The sequence below is a fragment of the Neolamprologus brichardi genome, chromosome 1 (assembly GCF_056152115.1).
Source record: "Neolamprologus brichardi isolate AB-2024 chromosome 1, ASM5615211v1, whole genome shotgun sequence".
Classification (NCBI taxonomy): domain Eukaryota; kingdom Metazoa; phylum Chordata; class Actinopteri; order Cichliformes; family Cichlidae; genus Neolamprologus; species Neolamprologus brichardi.
In genome coordinates, this window is record NC_142104.1 from 34,458,311 (window position 1) to 34,484,073 (window position 25,763).

General features: G+C 45.7%; 1 protein-coding gene across 1 annotated transcript; it reads left to right on the forward strand.

Moving 5' to 3' along the window:
• Nucleotides 1-790: 790 nt before the first annotated feature.
• On the forward strand, nt 791-23,308 carry LOC102786129 (A disintegrin and metalloproteinase with thrombospondin motifs 15-like). The gene is made up of 8 exons (XM_087841281.1): nt 791-1,870; nt 6,729-6,861; nt 10,293-10,460; nt 18,055-18,338; nt 18,433-18,610; nt 20,020-20,195; nt 20,807-20,982; nt 21,415-23,308. The coding sequence occupies exons 1-8, from the start codon at nt 917-919 to the stop codon at nt 22,190-22,192; spliced, it is 2,847 nt and encodes a 948-aa protein (XP_087697407.1). The 5' UTR covers nt 791-916; the 3' UTR covers nt 22,193-23,308.
• The last annotated feature ends 2,455 nt before the right edge of the window (nt 23,309-25,763 follow it).

Below are 25,763 nucleotides of genomic sequence, written 5' to 3' on the forward strand. Positions count from 1 at the left end.
TCACGACATCTACCAGCAGAGGGCGCCAAAGCACAAGGACCGAGCGTTTGTGCCCACTCTTCGTTAGACACTAGGTGTCGTTGTTTGCCCAGAAATCAAGTTTCTGTTTTCACTTGTTCCCCGTTTTCTTTGGTAGAAGCTGGAGACGTGTCTCTGTAATGTTGACCATTCAATAATATTAGTCTTTACTTTCATGATGGCAACACTTGATTCTAGGAGGGTTTTGGTCTTGTTCCCAAATCATTCAATCTCTGTTACGTTTTCATCTGTTTTTGCCGAACAGAACAGAGGGCAGCGGCTGGAGCCCATCCTCCCTACCCCAACTTTGTACATTCACTGCTGTACTTTATTAAATTACAGATTTAATGTACTGATCCAGCAGCACTCAAATCACCTCCAGCTGCAACATTAAAGTGACATACACGTTATTACCTGATCCAGTGATATCATGTAAATGATTCTGCTGATGTTTTGATGAAATTGAAATTCATGACCAACGTTTATCAGTGTATCTGTTTCTGATCAAGTGATGCTCTGTGTGCTCGTCTGAAACATGTCTGATTCAGTCTGAGCAGACTGCGTGGGGATGATGCTCATGTCGCTCATGCTGTACGGCAACAATAATATTTGGAGAGCTACAAGTGGCTGCGCTCTGCAGCACAAAGCGGGCAGCCTGGCCAATGAGCTGCGTCCTGCACACGCACTCAGATTTCTGTTTGACAGCGATGCTCGAGTTTAGCGCGACTTTAAAACTGAGCAGCTCAGAGAAGTTCGCGTGCAGACAGGAAACGGTGCGAGATGGGAAAGCAGCAGGGTGGACGCGCGAGTGCATAGGCTTTTAAAAGACGCATGGGCTGAGCTTGGTGCCATTGCGCACAACTTCTTGAACGGCGGACTGTCCCGAGTGGGAGCAGAGATGGCGATGCCGAGCAGTTCTTTCGTTCTTTTTACGCAGTTCTTGCTTTATCTGAAGGTGACACATTGCATGGAGGTCGATTTCTGCAGACCTGTTCGCCTGAGTCAGAAAAAGCCCGGAGTGTCTTTGCACCGGCGCGCCGAGCAGATGAATGAAGATGAGATCGTGTTCAGACTTCGTGCATTCAGAGAGGATTTTTACCTCCATCTGTCTCCAGATCCGAGTTTCATTGCAGCTGGGAGTGTTTCAGCACCCGACACCTTCGCAGGCTCTGAATTCAGGGAATGCTTCTACTCCGGCGATGTCAACGCAGACCCCGACTCCTTTGCCGCGCTGAGTCTGTGCAAAGGCCTGCAGGGGGGATTCTTCTATAACGGCGTGGAATATTTTATTAGCCAGACCGAGACTGAAGACGCAGGGGCCGCTTCTGTGCGTGGAAACTCCTTCGACAGGACGCATATCATTCGCCGCCGCGGACGCGCACCGCACTCGGCTGGAAACTTCACCAGCAGGTGTGAAGTTCCACCTGACACCAACTTCACCGTCTCCCTGGAGAGATACAAGTACATGAGAGAACTGCAGGCGGACGGCTTGACCGAGACTGTGCTCAATTCCTTGGGGAGGTCTAAGAGGTTCGCCGCCGTCCCCAGGTTTGTGGAGGTGCTGGTTGTGGCAGATGAATCTATGGCTAAATTTCACGGGGATGGCCTAAAGCATTACGTTCTGACCCTCATGTCAGTAGCAGCCAGGCTTTACAAGCACCCCAGCATCCTCAACTCCATAAACATAGTGGTGGTGGGCTTCATGGTGATAAACGACGACGACAAGGGACCGAAGGTTTCCAGTAACGCTGCTCTGACTCTGCGCAACTTCTGCTCCTGGCAGAAGAAGTTAAATAAACACAGTGACAAGCACCCCGAGTACTGGGACACAGCCATTCTGTTCACTAAACAGGTAGGTCACAGAGCCAGAGCTGCATTAGAGATGCTTGTGTGGTGCTGCAGAGAGCAGAACTACTGCACTCATGGACGGATGATCAGAGCCTGCAGCCTGGGGCACAAACACATACAGGGCCCCCTGTCCACTTAGACACCAAGACTAAAACACAGCTGTAGCTGAAGTAGATGCATTGTGTCACCCAGGGGTCTCAAACTCGCGGCCCGGGGGCCACTTGCGGCCCACGTCAGCCCTACTTGCTGACATGAAGAAATAACGCAGTTTGTCCCTTGAAGTGACTTCAAGTCTTTAAAAAGCCGAAAATGATTTAATATGAAGACGACATGAGCAGAGAGCACAAACACGCTGAGACTGTGTTACTCAGTGACAGACTCACACTCATGTCTGCATTTGTTAAACACGAACACAACGACAGCAGCAGTGCTGCCACGTGTGCACAGAGAGGACCAGTGTGTTTGTTTGTTCAATGAAAGTTTGCAGTTTGGTCTTTTTATACAGTATTTGACATTTTAAAAACAAACAAACAAAACATTTTAGGAAATATTTGTGGGTGTTTTCTTGTTTATTTGTTTGTTTTTGCACTACTTGAACATAAAGTGTGCGTCCAATGAGACGACAGAGCCAGCAGTGGCCCACAGCTCATGTAAGTTTGAGACCATTGATGTAATCGTTGTGTGTCTGTCTCAGGTTGTTTAGCATGTGTTTGTGGTTGATTAATGTTTTGATTGTCTCTTTGTGTGTTTGCGTCTGTTCACGTCACACAGTGAGTCTTTGTTGGGCCTCATCGCTGTTCTTCTGGGCATCATGTTGGTTTGTGTTTTGTAGTATCTTTCGTAGTACTTTGCTCCCCTTTGCAGTTGTTGTTGTTGATTGAGGTCGTTTCCTGTCTCTGTTTTATCGACACTACGTCTCTGTGTCTTTTTTCTTTGCATTGCTGTTTGAAACTGTCTCTTTGCAGGGATTTAGTGTTTCTCCACCTCCTTGTAATTGTTTCACAGCTTTTTTGAGCTGTTTTGCATTTCTGTGTCTTTAGTGGCTGGTATAAATAGACGAGGGGCCCTGAGTTTGTAACCAGTAGTTTGATGCTGACTTTCCAGCATTGCAGGGTTTCAAACACCCATTTCACACGACCACAGCTAATTAAGGTTGTCGTGTTTATCACCTCAGTTTTAAAAGGTGGCTTACTTGTTGCTTCGAGGTTTGATTGTTAGAGTGTAGAGCAAGCCTGACGATGCAAACTCCCAGAGACCTTAAGAGTAATCCCCAGCAGCAGCAGCAGTGCTTGTCTGTGACTCTGTGTCACAGGCTATCATTATCAGGATGTGATAATAACACAAATGGCCAGTGTCACTGTGGAGACTTGTCATAATTCAAGCACAGCTGCCACATTTACCCATCACCAGCGATCAGGAGGCTCAGGATAGGTGCAGCTACATCCCAGGACTTGCACAGCTCTGCGAGTCCCCTTTTCTGTTGGCTGCTGCAGTGCGTCAGTGGAAAAGACCAGCTGAGCCAGTTCTTTCCATGAAAGACCTCACCTCTATCTGCCTCAGCCCAATAAGAACTGGATCACTACCTGCCTGTAGTGGCCATCTTCATACTATCAGAAACTCTGCAAGAATCCAGCTAGAATTCCAACGACTCCCTCGTTTATTCAAGCTGATGTAAGTTGGCACCGTCTGAAGAGTTCAGCCTGTTCACAGCTGTCAGATAATCCCATGTGGTCACCAGAGCCGTAAACATTAGCTGGTAATTCTTACTTCTCCGTCTCTCCCTCTTCAGTGCCTGCTCATTATCGGGGGTCATTTTTCCATTAGGTCCACTTTGGCTGATCGTCTGATACACGTCGATGATAACATGTAGCAACATACAGAAACATTTACGTCAAAGAGAATGAAAACTTGTTGGGAACCCTCAATCACACTGTACACTGTTGTATATAGGAAAGTCCAGGTCCAGTGCTGCTGTCCTTGTAGGGCACAGTGACTCCAGCTGCTGCATTGGAAAAAATAATGCAATAGGTTATGAAGTCTAAGATGTGTGGAGTACACATGGCTGGCAGTGTGTTTACAGCCTTACTGGGCCAACACTGGGTTAACACGTTCATTTTCAGCTGTCTTCATATTTACTTGGAACACACAGGTACACGAGCCACTTGGCCACAAAATCATTCCTGACTTGACATAATGAAGCAGAGACACAAAGAAACCTTTTCAGTGAGCTTTGCTACAAAATTACTGATAATCGTTGAATTGTGGCCATTAGTCCAAGAAGAAGTTCAGTTTGCTGTAATGTTGAACAGCAAGCATGTGCAGCGATGCTAAAGTCAAAGACTGATGTGGATGTAAGCAGTGACTCATTCACTAGTCTATTTGTATTTGTTAGTGTCACTTAGTGTTCATAGTGAGTTGTTACATTACAATCTGTTAATCATGTTACTAAGTTATCAAAAATAAACAGTGTTAGCGTGGACACAGAGTGTTAGCCTATTGGCTAATGTAGCTCTGGCTGTGCTAGCTCTATCAGGTTTGTATTAGGTAAATGTGGTTACCACGACACCATAGCCACAACAAATAACCAGCAACAAGCTTGGTAACATCTCTCAGAGGGACAGTTTTAGTTGAAACCTCGCTAGTGTGGTTTCTGAGCTGTGGTGGTGGCCCAGCCATGGGGCCAGAACTGTGGTACACTGCTGACTCTGAGGCTCGCTTTGCTGGCAGCGGGGAAAGACCAGCTAACGGTCAGCTAGGAACCTCTGTGGATTATGATGTTTGAATCTGTAGTGAGAAAAGGAAGCAGATGGAAGATAGCATGGGGAAATGGAGGAATGCTGTGCAGAGAAGATGAATGAAAGCAGAAGTAAGACGGTGCTGGCAGGGTGGAGTCGGTGGGGCGAGTGTCAGCGTTGATTTGTAAAGGGAAGGTTTACATTATGCTCGTGAGACTTTGTGATGTGTGACAGAAGTGTTTGTAGGCAAAGAGAGGCAAAGCTGAGATGGACAAGTGCAGAGGACGCATCGCAGGTGTGTTCAACGAAGCATGTTGATTGTAGAGCTGCAAGGAAGCTCCACATTTTGTAGTGAGTAAAAGAGAAAGAAGAGTTTTATAGAAAAGGTGAAGGAGGACATGCAAAGGGTTGGTGTGAGAGAGGAGGATGCTGGGATATCATGGTGACACCTACAGAGAGCAGCCAGAAGAACAGCAACGCTGCCATCAAAAGGTGTCATTATCACAAAATCTGAAGCACATGCCAGCCCACGAAGATTAATGCAGATCACTCCAAAATGCACAGTCCAACCTGTCTGCTGCCTCGCTAGCTAACTTCAACATGCTCGCTGACACAGCTGTAAGTCTGGAGACATCTTGCTCAGCAGCTGCATCCCACTGAGGCAGAGGGAGAACGATATTTCCAAATCCTTAAGGGACTTTGTAACGCTGACATTTGTTAACAACAAGTGCAGTATACACCTGAGGCTGATGGGAACGCCAGTTTTATATGAACACAGCCATAAATCAAAGCAACGACCATTTCCAGAATTTGATCCACTGGTGGTTATAGCAAGGCCAGCACCTGATGAAGCAACACACCATTGTTCTTCTGGAAGGAACATAAACACCTCTGATACTCGATGTTCAATCTGATTTAGGAGACGACTGAAACCCAAAGGAGAGCTCCTCTGGGGGCCCTCAGAGTCACACATGGAAACCAACCCAACACTTGTTGAAATGTTTCAGTTTGGACAAAATCACAAGTGTCCTCCTTGTTCTCAAACTACATTAACAGCATAGCCAGAAGATAATACCACAGCTGTAAATGTGGGCACAGGTGGAGAATCCTGGTTTTGGAAGTTTTTGTCTTGAAGTTTTGAGTACAGACGACTCCTCTGTACAACTTACGACTGTGTTCAGTTGTGGTGCAGCAGACTGTGGAGTTTTACTCTGAATACCACTTTGAAGGAGTGCTGTGAAGTTTACATCAACTGTAGGTTAAAGTGCTGTCTGTATTTTGGGGGGAAACCTGTATTTGGTGGCGTTTGGGTGCTCTGAAACTACAGGTTTTCTCTAAAATGTGTCACGGTCTGCGGAGACAGGCCTCAATGCAGTGAACAAAGAACACCAGACTCTTTCAAAATAAAACAGGAAACCCAGAGACATGAAGATAAATCATGACATGAACTTAACATAACCACACAGACATGAAACATGACAGGTAGACGCATGAATCAGGGAGACTGAGTACAGGGGGAGATGACAGAAACAACTAAGAAATAAAGGACTAAATAGCCACCTAGAAATTAACTCGATCAAACATGGATACAAAAATACATAAAACTCAAACACTGGGTCACACGACCCAGCCCATGACAAATTGTTGTACAGAGGGTACAACAGGACATATCAGGACAAATATATATTTAATAAAGATGCTCAGACAACAAATAAAACAACAGACTGATTCTTATCAATATAAAAACATCAGATGTTCAAATAAAACCAACAATTTACTTTGAACTGTTCTGTAAATTAAGAATGGGTGAATGTAAGCAGAGAGGGAACAGACGTAAGATGAACACAGTCAGATTCCTGTGGATTTATTCCACTCTGGAGTGGACGTATATTCTTACCTCTGTGCAGAAACACAAAGAGGAAATCTGTGGCAGCCCATCTCCCCCGACCCTCTGCTTCAATATATTTTAAGAACACTCCCACATGCTTTGAATTAGTTCCTTTCATGGTCTGGTGTGCTGCTCAGGGCCCAGCCACACACAGCATGTTTGAACATGGCCCGAGTCCAATCTGATTTTCAGGCTTCCAATGAGAATAAAGAAGCACACATTTGTCTCTGTGTCACCAGGATCTTTGTGGAGCCACGACCTGCGACACGCTGGGGATGGCTGATGTTGGGACCATGTGCGACCCGAAGAGGAGCTGCTCCGTCATCGAGGATGACGGCTTACCCTCGGCTTTCACAACTGCTCATGAACTTGGTCAGAAGTTTTCTCACATTATGCATCTCATGCTAAACCAACACGACCACAGAATGACTTTTTTATTTGGGGTTTGACTAACTTGTATGTGCATAATCAGTGCGCAGACTAGCCCGGCCTGTGGGACTTATTATTTTCATGATGAATTGTATGGTTGCGGTTCTTGGTCTTGATCCTGGGGGACTGGTGGGTTTACATCTGTCAAATGATTTAATTGCCTTCATCTGATGCTGTGTTTGAAAATCAGCATCATTACGATCAAAAGCAGCGCTCAGTGTTTCACCGAGCAGCCACACCATGTAACTTTGTCTTCTGGCAGCTGTGAAAATCTCAACTATTTCATTTGATATCATAAAGCAACATCTTTAACAGTCTGTGGAAAGGAAAAGGGCAACGAAAGCACAGGAAATATCACTGGTATGTCCAGCAGTGGCTGCTAATTGTAAACGACATACATAAACTATTGTTCAGGGATATCTCCGAAGATTTGGGGTGGAAGTGAGTGACACGGAAATCTCCTGGAGTGACATGAGCAGATTCATGCTACTGTCGCGTCTGTGAGTTAGCTATTAGCTAGAGCAAGCAATTTAGCATAAAGGTCTGAAGATGCTGGGAACGGCTCGCCTGCTTCATCCAAACTCTACTAAGCACTGTAACAAAGTACACTTTGGACAAACAGCTCGCTCTTAGCCCCGCCCCCAGTGCTTTTCTTTGTTAGACTGGCTGTAGCCAGGTTAGCCTCATTAGCTTAGCCTCTTAGCCTCTGCTCTGTTGCAGCGGGGTGCGCCGGTGTATTCGGAAATAAGACCCAAAAGCAGATGCTGACAGAGGGATTGGGTTTTAATGAACAGCGAGCCTTTGTTTGCCTGGTGGCAGGAGTTAAACATAAAAACTAAACAAACTGAGAAACACTGTGACTGTGGCTGTGGGGGGGATAACAGACGACCTGACAATAACTAAACAGAAAAGCACAAATACACACAAGGGTGATTAGGGGAATGAAAACACATGACACAGCTGATACACATGAACCTAATGACGCTACTGGGAAGTGAAACTAAAGCTGTGTCCCAAAACGTCGGCTGCATCCTTCGGAGGACCCGGCCTTCGCGGTCTACGTGGGCCGGGTCCTTCAAAGACCGAGAAGGCTGGAAGTGCGAGGCTGTGAAATGTGGCGGTCTAGCCTTCAGATTTGCGTCACCGCTGTCTCGGTGGAGTTGAATAAACTCGGCCGTCTGCTCCTTGCTGACTAAAATATAACAGGACACTGGAGTAAACTCTCAACTGTCTCACACTTCTGTTTAATCAGTTTTCTGTTTGACGTTTAGTCAGCTGTGTGAAAATCCCGGAGGAACCCGATGGATTAATAAAGTTTTATTTTATCTAATAACTTTGATCTCAGCCAAACCGATTTACTCCGGAACAAATAAAACACAGAAAAAGCCAAACAATAACATTTTAAATTATCCGAGTGACTTATATATTAGGTTTAACCTGAGTAGCGAAAGAGCGGGGGTCTGAAAACGATGAAGCCGGGAGTCCGCTGCTCTCGCCGGCTCGAGTGGCCATTGAACCCCCGGCTTGCTATCGAGCTGGTGGGTAACAGACGTCTCCAAAAACGTCGAAGCACTTTTGCAAATATGCGATATCTTGATAAACCGAGCAGATATTTGATGTTTACACAGCTACTTTCTCGCCTGAAAATATGTTAAAAGTTTATCTTGTGACCCAGAAAGAATAATAAGACTAATTTTAAAACTCAGTAGCGGCCGCCATTGTTGGCAGCTGAAATTTGGCTGGGCCGCGCTATGAATTCTGGGATATGGTAGGCCACGAAGGACACACCGACCCATCCTTCAAATTCAGGGAAATGAAGGACGCATTTGAAGGAGTCGACGAATTGGGACAGCCTTTCATCGCCTGGCTGTGACGTAATCGGCCTTCAAATGCGGCCTCTGAAGGATGCAGCCGCTGTTTTGGGACACAGCGGCTGTATCCCAACTCAGGGTCTGCAGCCTTAAAGGCCGCATTTTAAGGCCGATTACATCACAGCGACGCGACGAAGGCTGTCCCAATTCGAAGGCTGCTCGAAATGCGGCCCTCAAATGCGTCCTTCATTTCCCTGAATTTTAAGGACGTGGCAGTGTAGACTTCGTGGCCCAACATATCCCAGAATGCATAGCGCGGCGGTGGGTGTGGATAATTTTGCTGAAAAAAACGGCGGATGAGGGGCGCCGAAGAGTAAACTTTAAGTAAGTACTGAATATTATGTCACTTATTTATGTGCAAATGTTTAATAACGAAGAACATTAAAACATTCCTGTTGGCCACATGTCGGCAAAGTCATGTGACATTAGTGACGTTTGTACTAACTTGGTTTTAAAGCCTTTACTTTAAAATATACGCCGTTCAATAGCTGAGCTTAATCAGAGAATGATCAAAGCTCATGTAGAAACAAACAAATGAACAAAAGAGTTTCTCCTTCATTTCTGTCAAACAAAGCCGTATGAAACGTTTCCAGCTGTCAGTATCATGGTTGCTAGGCAACCTGGGCAGCGCAACGGAGGCTAGACCGTCCCATTTCACAAGCCTCGCACTTCCGGCCTTAGCGGTCTTTGAGTACGCGGCCCTTGAGGATCGTTGAGGCTGCAGACCCTGAATTGGGATACAGCCAGCTTGTATACAATGACCAAAGAACTCAACACTCTTTCAAAATAAGACGGGAAACATGGAGAAAAATACAGTAATCAATGAAATAAAACTAAAATACACACAACACTGGGTCACAGACCCAGAGCCATGACATACTCTGGATAATGTACCAGGTTATATGAAATTCTAGTTTCAATGTATTACGGTGATTGTGCACCATAATAAATTCATTTTGTAAAATTCTTCAGTATTTGTGAAGAGCCTATTAGCTCGCTAAATTACCAGCATAAATCTGTGACTCCTAATGAAAACATAAACAGGTCATTCTTCTCCGCCTGCTGCCTTAATGTTTAGTAATAGATAGCATTAAACTGCACAAACTTGTAAAAACTCCTGAGCCTGAGTGGCCGCTGAGGAACCTGCTGAACAACAGAGGGCTTTAGCCTGAAACCAGATGCACGAGTAACCCGAGAGGCCCGGGAGAGGCATTGGTTTACACTGTCCTCATATATGTTAAGTAATTACACAAGTTCTCATTAAAACCACAGTTTATGTTTCTTTTTATTTTGGAAAGCACTGCTTGTATTTAGGGGATGTAATGATTTCCTTTGGTGCTTTGTTCCTGACATCAGCTTGAGATGACTGAGCAGAGCTGCTGTGTGTATGTGAACGATTTCTCTTTGCATTAATATGTTCGCATCTTTATCTCTGCATGAACTCATTGTGCTCGTGTTTTACTGAAAACAGAACCTCCTCCTCTCCCCACTGTTTCCCCTCAGGCCACGTTTTCAACATGCCCCACGACAATGTGAAGGCATGTGAGGAGGTATTTGGGAAACTAGAGGACAACCACATGATGTCTCCCACGCTGATTCAGATAGACAGGAGCCGACCCTGGTCTGTGTGCAGCGCAGCCATCGTTACGGAGTTCCTGGACAGAGGTCATGGTTAGTAAACACTTCCTGCTTATGTTTCTGGACTCTGATTAACCTCTAATTATGTCCGGGCTTCGTCATCCAGCTCTCAGCTGGTAGCAATCTGACTGTACCCACAAAATCGTTTTCTTGTTGATAAGCCTGTAATTTCTGCCTGATTTCATGCCAAATGATATTTCTGTTTAACATGTTTTCAATCACTTGGATTCAGTTATTGAACTGTGCCTCACAATCATATTGTTTTATTTTAAAAAGCAATTAATCTGAAGCAAGTTTATCACTGGAGCGTTTAGTTAGAACCAGGCCACGTTTAAAAGGTGCACACGTAGTAATTAGTCACATGACTAATAAAGATGTTGGTTATAGAGAATTTTATAGAAATACTATTTGTTGCAGGGGCAACATTTTAGTGGTTTTTGACGGAGGCCCCCCTAATGTGATCGAGGTGAAAAACTGAACTCACCTGTCGTCAGCAGAACGCTGATGCTGAGGCTTGATGTAGACCAACTGGTCACATAGTTGTTTTACGTGACTGATAAACAGCCGACGCCACAGCATTTCATTCATATATGACGTTAAGTTGTCACAAGTTCAGATTTGATAATAAAGTTGTTCTTAACTGGTAAACGTGAAAGGAAAATTCTGGATCCTTGTCCAGAAATCTTGTTTTTCTGACGGATCACTCGTTTCTTCATTTCTAGCCAAGAGCAAATTTCTGAAAGACAAGTTAACGGAGTGATTAGTGTTATCTGCCGGTCAGACGTCAGTAAGAGACACGGTGGACGTCCCATCTGGAGTCTGTTGGTTTTCAGTCTGGGTTCTGTTTCCTGTGAGTTTGTTTTTTTACTACATGTTAGAGTTTGAGCCAGAATCAGACAAAACCACTGACTGTATGCAAACGATGTACATACACCTCATGACATCACCTGTTTGTTGTTGGGGGCTGCAATGTTCACCCCTCCTCTTCTCCTTATGTGGCCTGAACGATACGCCAGCGATCAATCATGAGGTGAAAGGTGCAGCCTGTGCCATGTAGCCTCACCACTAGGTGCACGTCTGTGGACAGTGGGGAGATGCCAGAGTACCTGGAGAGGACCCACGCAGGTAGAGGAGAACACGCAGGTAGAGGAGAACACGCAGGTAGAGGAGAACACGCAGGTAGAGGACAACACGCAGGGAGAGGAGAACACGCAGGTAGAGGAGAACACGCAGGTAGAGGACCCACGCAGGTAGAGGAGAACACGCAGGTAGAGGAGAACACGCAGGTAGAGGAGAACACGCAGGTAGAGGAGAACACGCAGGTAGAGGAGAACATGCAGGTAGAGGAGAACACGCAGGTAGAGGACCCACGCAGGTAGAGGAGAACACGCAGGTAGAGGACCCATGCAGGTAGAGGAGAACATGCAGGTAGAGGAGAACACGCAGGTAGAGGAGAACATGCAGGTAGAGGAGAACATGCAGGTAGAGGAGAACACGCAGGTAGAGGAGAACACGCAGGTAGAGGAGAACACGCAGGTAGAGGAGAACACGCAGGTAGAGGAGAACACGCAGGTAGAGGAGAACACGCAGGTAAAGGGGAACACGCAGGTAGAGGAGAACACGCAGGTAAAGGGGAACACGCAGGTAGAGGAGAACATGCAGGTAGAGGAGAACATGCAGGTAGAGGACCCATGCAGGTAGAGGAGAACACGCAGGTAGAGGAGAACATGCAGGTAGAGGAGAACATGCAGGTAGAGGAGAACACGCAGGTAGAGGACCCATGCAGGTAGAGGAGAACACGCAGGTAGAGGAGCACACGCAGGTAGAGGAGAACACGCAGGTAGAGGAGAACATGCAGGTAGAGGACCCATGCAGGTAGAGGAGAACACGCAGGTAGAGGACCCATGCAGGTAGAGGAGAACATGCAGGTAGAGGACCCATGCAGGTAAAGGAGAACATGCAGGTAGAGGAGAACACGCAGGTAGAGGAGAACATGCAGGTAGAGGAGAACACGCAGGTAGAGGAGAACACGCAGGTAGAGGAGAACACGCAGGTAGAGGGGAACACGCAGGTAGAGGAGAACACGCAGGTAGAGGGGAACAGGCAGGTAGAGGACCCATGCAGGTAGAGGAGAACACGCAGGTAGAGGGGAACAGGCAGGTAGAGGACCCATGCAGGTAGAGGACCCATGCAGGTAGAGGGGAACACGTAGGTAGAGGAGAACACGCAGGTAGAGGACCCATGCAGGTAGAGGACCCATGCAGGTAGAGGGGAACACGTAGGTAGAGGAGAACACGCAGGTAGAGGGGAACACGCAGGTAGAGGAGAACACGCAGGTAGAGGAGAACACGCAGGTAGAGGGGAACAGGCAGGTAGAGGAGAACACGCAGGTAGAGGAGAACACGCAGGTAGAGGGGAACAGGCAGGTAGAGGACCCATGCAGGTAGAGGAGAACACGCAGGTAGAGGGGAACAGGCAGGTAGAGGACCCATGCAGGTAGAGGAGAACACGCAGGTAGAGGAGAACACGCAGGTAGAGGGGAACAGGCAGGTAGAGGACCCATGCAGGTAGAGGAGAACACGCAGGTAGAGGAGAACACGCAGGTAGAGGAGAACACGCAGGTAGAGGAGAACACGCAGGTAGAGGGGAACAGGCAGGTAGAGGACCCATGCAGGTAGAGGAGAACATGCAGGTAGAGGGGAACACGCAGGTAGAGGGGAACAGGCAGGTAGAGGACCCATGCAGGTAGAGGACCCATGCAGGTAGAGGGGAACACGTAGGTAGAGGAGAACACGCAGGTAGAGGACCCATGCAGGTAGAGGACCCATGCAGGTAGAGGGGAACACGCAGGTAGAGGAGAACACGCAGGTAGAGGGGAACAGGCAGGTAGAGGACCCATGCAGGTAGAGGACCCATGCAGGTAGAGGAGAACACGCAGGTAGAGGGGAACAGGCAGGTAGAGGACCCATGCAGGTAGAGGACCCATGCAGGTAGAGGAGAACACGCAGGTAGAGGGGAACAGGCAGGTAGAGGACCCATGCAGGTAGAGGACCCATGCAGGTAGAGGACCCATGCAGGTAGAGGAGAACACGCAGGTAGAGGAGAACACGCAGGTAGAGGGGAACAGACAGGTAGAGGACCCATGCAGGTAGAGGAGAACACGCAGGTAGAGGGGAACAGGCAGGTAGAGGACCCATGCAGGTAGAGGACCCATGCAGGTAGAGGGGAACACGTAGGTAGAGGAGAACACGCAGGTAGAGGACCCATGCAGGTAGAGGACCCATGCAGGTAGAGGGGAACACGTAGGTAGAGGAGAACACGCAGGTAGAGGACCCATGCAGGTAGAGGGGAAACACGCAGGTAGAGGAGAACACGCAGGTAGAGGAGAACATGCAGGTAGAGGAGAACACGCAGGTAGAGGACCCATGCAGGTAGAGGACCCATGCAGGTAGAGGAGAACACGCAGGTAGAGGGGAACAGGCAGGTAGAGGACCCATGCAGGTAGAGGACCCATGCAGGTAGAGGAGAACACGCAGGTAGAGGGGAACAGGCAGGTAGAGGACCCATGCAGGTAGAGGACCCATGCAGGTAGAGGACCCATGCAGGTAGAGGAGAACACGCAGGTAGAGGAGAATACGCAGGTAGAGGACCCATGCAGGTAGAGGACCCATGCAGGTAGAGGGGAACACGCAGGTGTTGGATTTGAAGACCTTAAATTAGTGATTGAGACCATAAAGTCATCATGAAGAGTTCTCCGGTGAGGATCAAGAGAGCCGAGGACGTTTCTCATATGTTATGGAATAAATGATGGTTCCAAGTTTACCTTCATGTAGCAATAACTGTCACGGACACGAGAAGTATGATATAGATGCTTTTATTATGGAATATTAGTTGATATTAGAGAACACAGGTGGGCGTTCTTGCGTCAGCAGCTGTTCACTTCTGAAGTTGTAACCTCGCACACGGTTTCATAAACTTCCTCCTACGCTCTCTGGATAAGGAAACTCATTATGTCTATCTACAGCTGCCGGCTGTCCTCCAGCCAAAACACGCAGTGCTGTCAGCGGACTGAGGTCATTGTAGCCCTACAAGCTCCAATGAGACTAACCTTCTCTCAGGCCTGAACAGTGAAGCAGCATCTGACAGACTCGTGCTGTCACAATAACCTGGACCTAACAGGAAACAGTGGAGTTTGAAACTCAAAGCGCTGAGCTCTCGGTCCTCTGCCTGCACAGAGAGGAAGGGAATATGTGGTGTGAGTATCTTCACAACAGATCGTCACATTTAAATCCATCGTCTGTATCAACACCTGCTGACTCAACTTCTCTCAGGCTGCGTCCACGCTGGCCAGGATAGATTTGAAAACAGCGTTTTTGTCTGAAAACGCTCGGCGTCCACGCTATCGTTTTCTGTCGTTTTCACAGAGTTGTGCGTCCACATTGAAACGGCCGAAAACGCCTACGTTCCAGACCTGCGCATGTGTGAAACGCAGGAAGATTCAACCTGCCTCATTTCTGTCTGCCGCTAATTTACTTTCCGGCTCTTTGAAACGTCGCAGCAAGATGTCGAGGAAAAGCAGCGAGTTTGTTAAATGGACTCACAATGAGGTGGAGTTGTTGCTGCAAGTAACACAAAAGAACAAAGGTCCAAAAGCGAGTGAGAATACAGGGCTGACAAAACTGAGAACAAACAAAACAACTGTTGTATAACGTCCTCCGCTATCTTAGCTTAATTGGCCACGTGACTGCATCACATGACTAAAATGCATCATCGTCTTTGAAAGGCTCTGTTTTCGCCGTCCACACTGCGACGCCAAAGCACCGTCTTCAAATGTTTTCGTTTTCAAGAGCGTTTTCTAAACGCTGCATTTTCCTTCGGGGAAAACGGCGTCTCAGTGTGGACGGGCGGCCAAAAATGATGCGTTTTCAAAGGAAAGCGCGTTAGTGTGGACGTAGCCTCAGTCCTCAACACTCCTGGCCTGCTGCCTGTGCTGAGGTTGACCAGCTGCTTACTGGGAACAACAAGAATCCACAGCAGGTGGTGACGGCGTCACAGCTCCCCACTGACTCCAGCTGTTTTACAAAGGACCCCACTCACTGTGACCATCACCTGTTCTTTCCTCCTGACTTCTTGGAGGACGTACAGCTCACACATTAAAAATACAGATTCTATATTATGTTATTGTTTTATAATAAAATTATTTGTACCTGTGTTTACTTTTCTCTCAGCTTATTTTATACGTCCTGACGTACAGTAGAGAAGCAGAACACTCTGTTATATACACATTTGTTCTATTCTGGATTATAAATACACAAACAGAGTGATTAACCATCCTGAGGGTGACTGTAAGTGAAGTCATTAAATGTACTAATTTATTATATCACCCCTAATCTCCAGCTACCATCGACTGTTGTTCCTAAAACAAGCTAATGAACAGTACTGAGTCATTAGCTTAAACTAAACACGACCAGGCGTCTGCACCGTCTCATGCAGAGCACACTCTGCTTCTTCACACATTATTTTTAAGTTCAAGCAGTGCCTGTTTCCGTAGGCTTTGATGCTGCAGGTTTAAGTCAGTAACCAATGTTAAACGTGCATCATTGTTTATCTCTCTGCCAGGACCTTACACTAACTTACCTAAATGCACCTCAGCGTCAGTGTCATATACAACAAATCAAGATGAATGCATGAGGCGAACGTACACTGGTTACAGTTTCAATTAAATTTCCACTGACTGATGAAGCTCAGTGACCTCGAATGAGTTTTCACACGTTCAGGTGACAGGAAGCATCATCCCGATGTCCCGTCCACAGCTATGTTATGACGCCAAAAACTGAACTCGATGTTTCGGAGAATAAAGGTCGCGTCAGACCATCACATGCAAAGGGAGAAATATCGACGAGGTTTTTGCAAAGAAAGACAAATACGGATAATAACGGCTGTGAACAGGAGCCCAAAGAACAGCGTGAGCGTGCAGGCAGACTGGCTTTGCCTGTTTCCTGTTTTTAAACACGTTTGGGCCCCATACAGTTTTAAACTGTGTTTCTTTAGTGACACAGTGAACACGTCAGACTCTTATCCTCCGTGACATTCATTCAACTTTCACGTCGCAGCTGTTTTTCAATTATGACCAGACTCTGAGAAAAGAGGACCGGCAACATTCAATGCTGAAAGGTTTGAATTTATTGACAGCCAAGCTTCTTTCCACCTGATAAACACAAGTGCACAATTTACATTTCTTTCATCTGTTCTGTGTTTGCTCTCGTCACCGCCTCACATCCTCATCCCATTTTTAGCTGCAAAGTGTTCGTCTGCTAGCTGCAGACTTTGGTACTGGGTAGGTGATGGAGTGTAGTGCAAACATTTCCTGCTGCACAAAACGATGAGAGTAAAGAGACTGAACCAAAACATTCAAGGGTGTAAGAAACAGTGAGCTCAGTGAACAGCTACAAACACTTGTTAGTGCATAGATAAACTACATAACAGGTTTTTCTCAATCAGCACCACCTACATGCAAATAAGGCATTTCTCCTGTTGTAATAATATTGTTTAGTGTAGCTATTTAAAGAAACTGATCACCAGTGTTGGTCAAGTTACTTGAAAAAAGTAATCAGTAACTAATTACTGATTACTTCCCCCAAAAAGTAATCCCGTTACTTTACTGATTACTTATTTTCAAAAGTAATTAATTACTTAGTTACTTTTTAAAAACACGATTTACAACCTGAATAGGTGATAAAGTGATAGATCTTTCAGCCCAATTCTACTTTTTCTACATAATCCATCATACAAAATGTAATCAAATGGAAAAGTCTCTTTTTAAAACTTGTTTTATTTGTTTTAATCTTTTAACTTTATGCATCAAGCAAACATTTAATTATCTGCAACATTCTCTGACTGGAAGAAATTAGTTTAACATTTAAACCTATTTTCTGCACATTCCAGCACATAAAATAAAATATTTTGTGTGTTTACACTCAGTCTTTCAAATAGATGCAAGTAAAACACAGCAGAAAATAAATAAAGTCAAAGACTAGCGGTCCTGTTGCTCTATTTTCACCTGTAAAGCAGGAGTGGGGTAGGCGGAGGGTTACCCTGGTGCAGGTGTGCAGCGGTCAGTGGAAGAATCCGCGAGTTTCTCTGTGAGTTTCCCATTACGTCGTAGCTACTCGGTGCTTGTTTGGAAGTTTAGGGGTTTTTTTCGCTGTAAAAAGAAGTTTTCTTCCCACGCACAACGGACACTAATGTTTTTGTCACTTTTTATGGAATCAAACTCAAAGTAAGGTCAGTACTTCCACGCTTTAAACGCTGCACGCTCATACTCTCTCTGCACTCGATATATGATCCATTGTTGATCTGCACACAGCTGTTGTCACAAACGTCGCACTCGCTTACGTCACTGTCATGAGACATTCTCACAAAAAATCACGGTTTTAGTAACGCAGTAACGCAGCGTTCCTACGGGAAAGTAACGGTAATCTAATTACCGTTTTTGCAATAGTAATCCCTTACTTTACTCGTTACTTGAAAAAAGTAATGGATTACAGTAACGCGTTACGCGTTACTGCCCATCTCTGCTGATCACTCCACGAATAAAGCTTTGCTGTTACTCTCGGTGTGTTTCTAGGAGACTGTCTGCTGGACCAGCCTCAGAAGCAGCTGACGCTGCCCGACAGCCTGCCCGGCTCCAGCTACAGCCTGCACCGTCAGTGCGAGCTTGCATTTGGCCCCGGCTCCAAACCCTGCCCTTACATGCAGCCCTGCTCCAAGCTGTGGTGCACGGGAAAGGCCCGAGGACAGCTGGTCTGCCAAACTCGACATTTCCCCTGGGCCGACGGCACAAGCTGTGGCGACGGCAAGGTTTGCTACCAGGGGGCTTGCTCTGTGAAGAACAGCACCGAGCACATCAAGGTGAGACGGGGCGTGGAAAGAAAGCAGCATCCCAGCCTGCTCCAGCATCTTTGTCACAGACTAGTGAACAGCTTTGATCGTTCTTTTGTCTCAGGTCGATGGTCGGTGGGGGAAGTGGGGTTCATTTGGTGACTGTTCCAGAAGTTGTGGAGGGGGAGTTCAGCTGGCCAGAAGACAGTGCAACAACCCTGTCCCTGAAAACGGAGGCAAATACTGCTACGGCCTTCGTGTCAAGTACCGTTCCTGTAACCTCAGCCCTTGTCCTGACACAGGTACGTGATCCTCGGACCATTCACCATAAAAATAAACCTTAGCAACCATAACTGAGTATTTTGTCCAGTGATGGCAAGTAATTCAAACAGACGGTGGCAAAATCCTGCAATAAATCCCCCAAGGAGGGCTCCTTAAGGCTATATCCAAGTATTAGATTAGCATGAGATGAAAATGCAAACATGTGTTCAGTATTTTTAACATTTTCTTCAGTTTTAGCCAGAAAAATAAAACAGTCAGGGAGGTGTATAAATACCTCGTAGACTTTGCTTGGTTATTTTCCTGTTAGCTTACTTGCTAACAGTTTTCATAAGCACAGAAACAGCAGCATTAACGGGACTAGCTAGTGCTAACCTGGTACGACAGTTTCTGCTCTGTGTTCGAAGAAATTAAGTCATCTCAGCATTAGGATTATTTAATTAATGAAAAGTTAGTTGGTTCTTAAGTAAAACGGCACTGCTGCAAACTAACAGCTGGCTAGCTTAGAGCTCATTCACTCAGGCCTAGAGGCTGGTCGAGGACCCTTTCTCATTTACTCTGGACCTGTTGCTGTCACCAGGTGGAATCAGTCACACAACCTCCAAACTTTAGTTTCCATAAAACATGCCACGATGTCAGATATTAACCACAGAGCAGCAGTGAAACTTGAAAACGTGCTACAAATCGGAAATGGAGAATGTTTGCTTTCAAAGTAAAAGTGCCTTACCACTAAATCCAGCAAAACAGTCAACTTTTAATTTGAAGGCAGATTAAATGTCTGAATTGTATCCCACTCTTCACAGTTTCACTGCTGCTTAGCCAACAGGTCAACCAGTTTTACACAGCAACAGCAGCAAACACCAGCAATGCTAACTGTCCTTTTGTAGTGTGTGGCTGCGGCTCCAGCAATCAGTTATAGAGGCTGCCAATGACTGCCTCCAACCAGTTGGCGAATACTGATTTTTCCCTAGCAACTGGTGGTTGTCAGGTGGTCTCCAACTAGTCTTTAGGCCAGTGTGACACTGACCTTGACAGCCTACAGTGGTAATCAAACTCTGTGTTGCTTTAGGCTGAGACCTAATTAGTGTCACAGATTGCATAAAATAAAAATGAATATGTTCTTCAAGGTCTGTGCTGAAACATTTTGTCTGTTTTTGCAGTTTATAGTCCAGCAACCCAAGTCAAAGTTACCCCAGAAAGCTTTTTACCAAACACCTTAATCCCCATCCTGACTCATCCCAACTGAAAATGCTGAAAATACCAAAAACAGAACCTGTTTAAAAAGCTGATGTAGCCAGAATGGCACGACCCCATGAGCTCAGGCTCTGCAAAAGACACGTTGTAGAGTAAAGTCAGGGCTAACAAAATTGCAGGACCAAACTTTCAGTGTTGTAGTTGTCCATCTAATTTGAGGCTGTCGCTTCATTTCCAGATAAAAGCTTCCGCGAGGAGCAATGCGAGGCCTTCAACGGCCTAAACCTGAACACCAATCGGCTGGGCTCGTCTGTGGTTTGGGTTCCTAAATACTCAGGCATCTCTCCCAAGGACAAATGCAAGCTCATCTGCCGCGCCAATGGGACCGGATACTTCTACGTCCTTGCTCCAAAGGTATGCATCTGATTTTCAGCCGTTCCACTCAGGAAACAAGTCTGATTGTATCTGTTTCTCTTTATTAACACACTGAAAAACATGTTCAAGAACACAAATTCTGTTCATTAAATGAAAGATAAGTGATGGCTGTACACAAAGATCAGCACTGCTAGCTTTCATTACGCTGCAGTTCATTTCAAAATGAAAGTCCTGCCACACATCTGTGTAACGAGCTCAGACATGACACCGGCCTATCAACTATTATGCTTCATAATGAATCTGAACTCCTCAGTATTTAACACTTCAGAAGTCAGGAGTCAAAACCTGAAGCATTGAGTTAGAAAGGTCACTGCTTGGCCTTATTCACAGTTTGGGAGATGATGGTTACGTCCATCACTTTTAAAGTGACAGGTGATGTTTTGGTGGCAGCAGAGCATCAATAGAGTCAAAGATGGAGAATCACTGCACAGCTGAAATCAGCAGAAATACAAGCCAACGTCTCACTGACATGTGTGGCAGTCAGTCTGGGGAAACTTCCTGGTTTGTGGTGATTTATGGCTCTGCTTTATTTAATGTAAAGGCTGGTAGCTCTCTGATGTGTGCATTTATGCATGATGTGAATGTGGCAGGTTGTGGATGGCACACCCTGCTCCCCGGACACTACGTCTGTGTGCGTTCAGGGAAAATGCATCAAGGCAGGCTGTGACGGCAAGCTGGACTCTAACAGGAAGTTTGATAAGTGTGGTGTATGTGGTGGGGACAACCAAGGCTGCAAGAAGGTCTCAGGATTGTTCACCAAGCCAGTGTAAGTAATCCCCACATACACATGTTACCTAGTACATTACAGTTTGTGACAGAATGTTTCTAAATTCAGTACATCAGCAAAGTGGAATCAAATCGTAAAGATAAAGTATCGATTTTGATAAAACGCTTCAAACAAAGACACAAATATTACATTTCCATATTAAATCTGAAAGACTCGCTGAACACAAACACAATTCACCTCCTAAATAAGAAGTTTTGCTATACTTGACACCCGAGTAGTTGGCTGAAGATGTACTGGTAAGACTGGTTCTGGTAGAAATGGCACATGGTCTTATTCTGGATTCTGTCATTGTGCTAAGGTTAGTTGTTTGCATTGTGCACTAACACACGGCACCTAGTTAGTTTGTATTAATGATGTAATTTAAACCACTCGATTGGACATCATCAGTGTTTGACACCTTTTCATTTGCAGCCACGGCTACAACTTTGTGGTGATGCTGCCCGTTGGGGCGTCCAACATTGACATCCGTCAACGGGGCTACCGAGGAATGGTCAGCGATGAAAACTACTTAGCCGTGAAGAACCGCCACGGCAAGTACCTCCTGAACGGCAACTACGTGGTGTCAGCTGTTGAGCGTGACCTGCTGGTGAAGGGCAGCCTGTTGCGCTACAGCGGTACCTCCACATCTGTGGAGATCCTTCAGGCCACCAGACCCCTGGTGGAGCCTCTGACTGTGGAGGTGCTCTCTGTGGGGAAGATGACTCCTCCCAGAGTACGCTACTCCTTCTACATCGCTAAGGAGAGCAAGGAGGAGAAGACTCTGTGGAAAGAAGGAAAAAGTCATAAATCACAGAACAGCGTCTTGGCTGATAACAACAAAATTGAGTCTAAGAAGCAGGTGATGGGGAAGAGACCCGTGAGTCACTGGGTGACAGGTGGATGGGATTCGTGCACAGTGACGTGTGGGAGTGGTCTGCAGAAGAGGCTGGTGCAGTGCCAGAGTGTGGATGGACGTCCGGCTGTGGACTGTGATGGTGCTGACCGGCCCGTGTCGGTAAGAGCATGCGGGGATCCGTGTCCCATGTGGGATGTTGGGACTTGGTCCCACTGCTCCAAGTCATGTGGGCGGGGCTTTAAAAGGCGGCTGGTGCGCTGCATTACCGAGAACGGCCTGAATCTGCCCAGAGAGCACTGCTCTGGTAAAAGGAAGCCTCAGGAGCTGGACCTGTGCACTCTGAAGCAATGCTAGAGCTGAGCAGCCTGGGGGGCTACCTTTGGCAGTCAAGTGAACCTTTAGCCCTAATCAGCATGATGATGACTCATTTGCTGTGTCAGGTGACTGTTACTGTGACTGAAGGGGCTACACCAGAGAGGGCCATGGTCAGGACAGACATTTATTCCCTAAGAGGAAGGAAGGAGACCGCCCCCTCCCAAACTGTCAAACCTGCAGTGGGAGGTTTGACTCGTGGTTTGTCTACCTCTTCCAGGACCGATGACGTGATGCCTGCATATACAACAGACCTTCTAAGACTTAGAGCTGCTGCATCCTCACAGCTTTATCCAGACGTGGAAAGACCGTTACTGAAAGTTTCTGCACATAAAGACTTTTAATCGCTGTCGGAAACGTTCAAAAGACTCGTAAAGACAGCGATCACAAACTTCTTGGTGTACCTACACAGGGTGAGATCAAAGCAAGGAAATTAAAGTTTGTAAGATTCGATCTCAAAACCATTGCTGTGCTGTGATGATGCCTGTGTACTGGACTGATGAAAATGTGAAACATGGTACTGTATATGTCACATTTAAGGCCTCCTTGATCCATGAAGTTTTCCTTTTAGTTACTGGTTTGTGCGATGGGCTGTTGTCTGATCTGGACAAATGAAACACAACTCAGCTTTATATGTCTCCAAAAACAGATCCAGGTCATTAGTGACTCTTTAGGGTTAGCGACGGGTTTTGGTTTAAATAGCACAGAAACTCAGAAAATGTAAGGGTGACATCGTGGTGGTGTGGTGGATCCTGATTGGTTCAAATCCAGTCTGGTCTGTGTGGATTTTGGGTGTGTTTCCTGTGTCTGTGCGATGGACACACAGGTTAACTGGCGATTCTAAATCAACCGTGTGTTTGTCTGTCTCTGTGTACGACCCTGTCACAGAGGGAAATTTTGCGTTTACTCTGGATGGCTCACAGGTGACCTGGTGGATGATGAGAGGTTAGCTAAAAATCAAAGAATTCCTGAATTAATGACCAAAGTATTCGTAAGTTTAGAGCTGAGATTATATTCTATACAGTGAATGTAGTCGGTCAGTATGATGCTGTTTCTAATGTGTGTGTCTTTTGTGCTTAGAGCAACAACACATGTTCAGCTGCTATGTTGCCAAAGACCTGTAAGCTAGTCAAAGCCTTAGCACAGTGAAGCACAGCTCTCTGCAGGAGCTGCTCACAGTGATCTTCATATCTGTCCTCAGCCTGAAGCTGGCTTGGTACCGACAAACCCTGACCTCCAGGAGGCTTTAGATCAGGTAAAAACTTGAAATGGTGGATTGATAAATTCATGAACTGATGTTCACCCCACTCACCCTCAGAAATAGAGTTTGTCTTCCTTTAGGTAACCCCTGCATGAGTATACAAACTAGGACCTCCAGGTAACTTTGTGTGTCTTTTAAAGTACATATATGTTCTTATACATGAAAGCATACATGGTTGCACGGCTTACTGCAGTACTGGGACACAGTGTGTGGACACATTCAGTAAAACCTTCAAATCGAAGATTAAAACGATTATTTTACAGGTTTCCTTATTTTGTTAAGATTGAACACATTCTGACTTCAGAAGGTGATGGTCGGCCAACGTTGACTTTTCTGTAGATGCACTCGTGTCCTCCCAATTAGTCAGTATTAGCATGCACTAAATGTACACCTAATTAACAGGCTATAGCTCACCTGGTTAAGCAGACAACCCATATCAAAATGTGCCTGTGTTTGAATCGGCCGCAGGACCAGACACTCCATAAAGCACAAACCACAAAAGAAACAATCACCTTTAAATGTACAATAATCTACTTCATTTTCTAAGTGAATTTATCATTTTGACTGGTTTACCAGACAAAACTAGTGACGTGAAACCACTGCCTTATGTTTGCCTGCATTTTACAGACCAAACAATAGACGTTTGTAGTTTGCTTCCTTCCTCAGTAAAGCTTCTAAAGATTATGGAAATTAATCCGTTATTGTAAAAAGAAATCATAACTGTCTTGCTATGTTATCACTACGTCTAAACCAGTTATGAGAGCGATGTAATTCCTAAAAAATGCTTCAGTGACTTTGTGGGAAGAACCATCAAGCTGCTGCTTCCAGTTGCTCTTCGAGGATTCGTGAATCTGAACTCAACAGAAAGGTTAAGTGGTAAAAGCAGCAGAAATCCCTCCAAGTCAAAATAAGCCCTGAATGCACTGTGAGAATCTCCTGAAAGCACTTTGTGTATGAAAAACAAAACACTTGTGCAACTGCTTAACAACATGGGGCCAAGAATGTGGAATATAACACAAGCATCTTTCGACATGGTGTCCAGTTTAGTTCGCTGTGCCTGCAGACACTGACAGATGGGCCATGCTGTACATTCATCTGTGGACATGATGCATTTGTCTTTAGTGCCCTGGGAAAATTCCTGGGATGAAAATCTAGCAGGATAGATATATTTCTACTGACAATCCACATCCTCGACTCCTGACACAGAATGAGTAAGCTCAGAGACGATGGCAGGACAATGGAGCACTAAAACTGCACGCAAAAACAAGTCAATAATAATATTTGTAATAAATTTATATAGATAAAATATAAATAAGACTCCCAATCAGAGAATTTACTTACAGAGCATTAAATGCCAGCAGCAGAAATAGTCAAAGGTAACCTCAGTAGATACAAACTGCAGTTTTTAATTGACAGTTTCACTCATTAAGAAAAACGTTATCCAAACTTGTGTGAGAAATCACTCTGATTAACCACAAAGTGTCAGGTTTGTAAAAGAGAGCCACAGTGTGAGCCATTATCCATGATGGGAGGAAACCTGCACCAGTGATCAACCTTCCCAGCAGTGGCCAGTTCACCACAACTAAGAGTGTGTCAGTGAGTCAGAACAACATTAACGACCTGCAGGCCTCAGTTAGCTCATGATCCGAGCATATGAAAGAGGCCAAAGGAGAAAAGCACTGAGCAAAAAGAACAGATAGGATGGTCTCACATTGTCCAGAAACATCTCGATGATCCCCGAGACTTGTGTGGACTGATGAGACAAAAGTCTCAGTGTTTGGTGTCAAACTAACAGCCTTTGAGAAAAGGAAAAGTCTTGGTGTTGGGATGTGTCTGGGCTGCTTTGCCAACACTGATGGAAATCTGCTGAAATCCTGAAGGTGAATGTCCGGCTGTCAGATGGTCCCTCAAAGTCCACTTGACCCAAAATGACCTGAAACGCAGGACGTCAGAGTCTGGACCTGAATCAGCTGAGATGCTGCGTCATGACCTTAAACAGGATGTAGATTCTCCAGTGTAGCTGAATGAAAACAAAGAACTGATGAGTGGGCCAAAACTCCTCCACAACAATGTCAAACACTCTTTGTTAGTTTGTGCAAACACTTGATTCCAGTTTTTGCTGCCAAGTGTGGCCCAACCAACATTTAGGCTTTTCACAAGAGGCCAGGTAGCTTTTGTAATAAATCAAATCATTATTGAAACTGCATTTTCTATTTACGGTTATCTTTGTCTGCTTTTTGTTGTTGTTTTTTGCTCATCTATTATATCTGCCTACATTTATAACACAACATT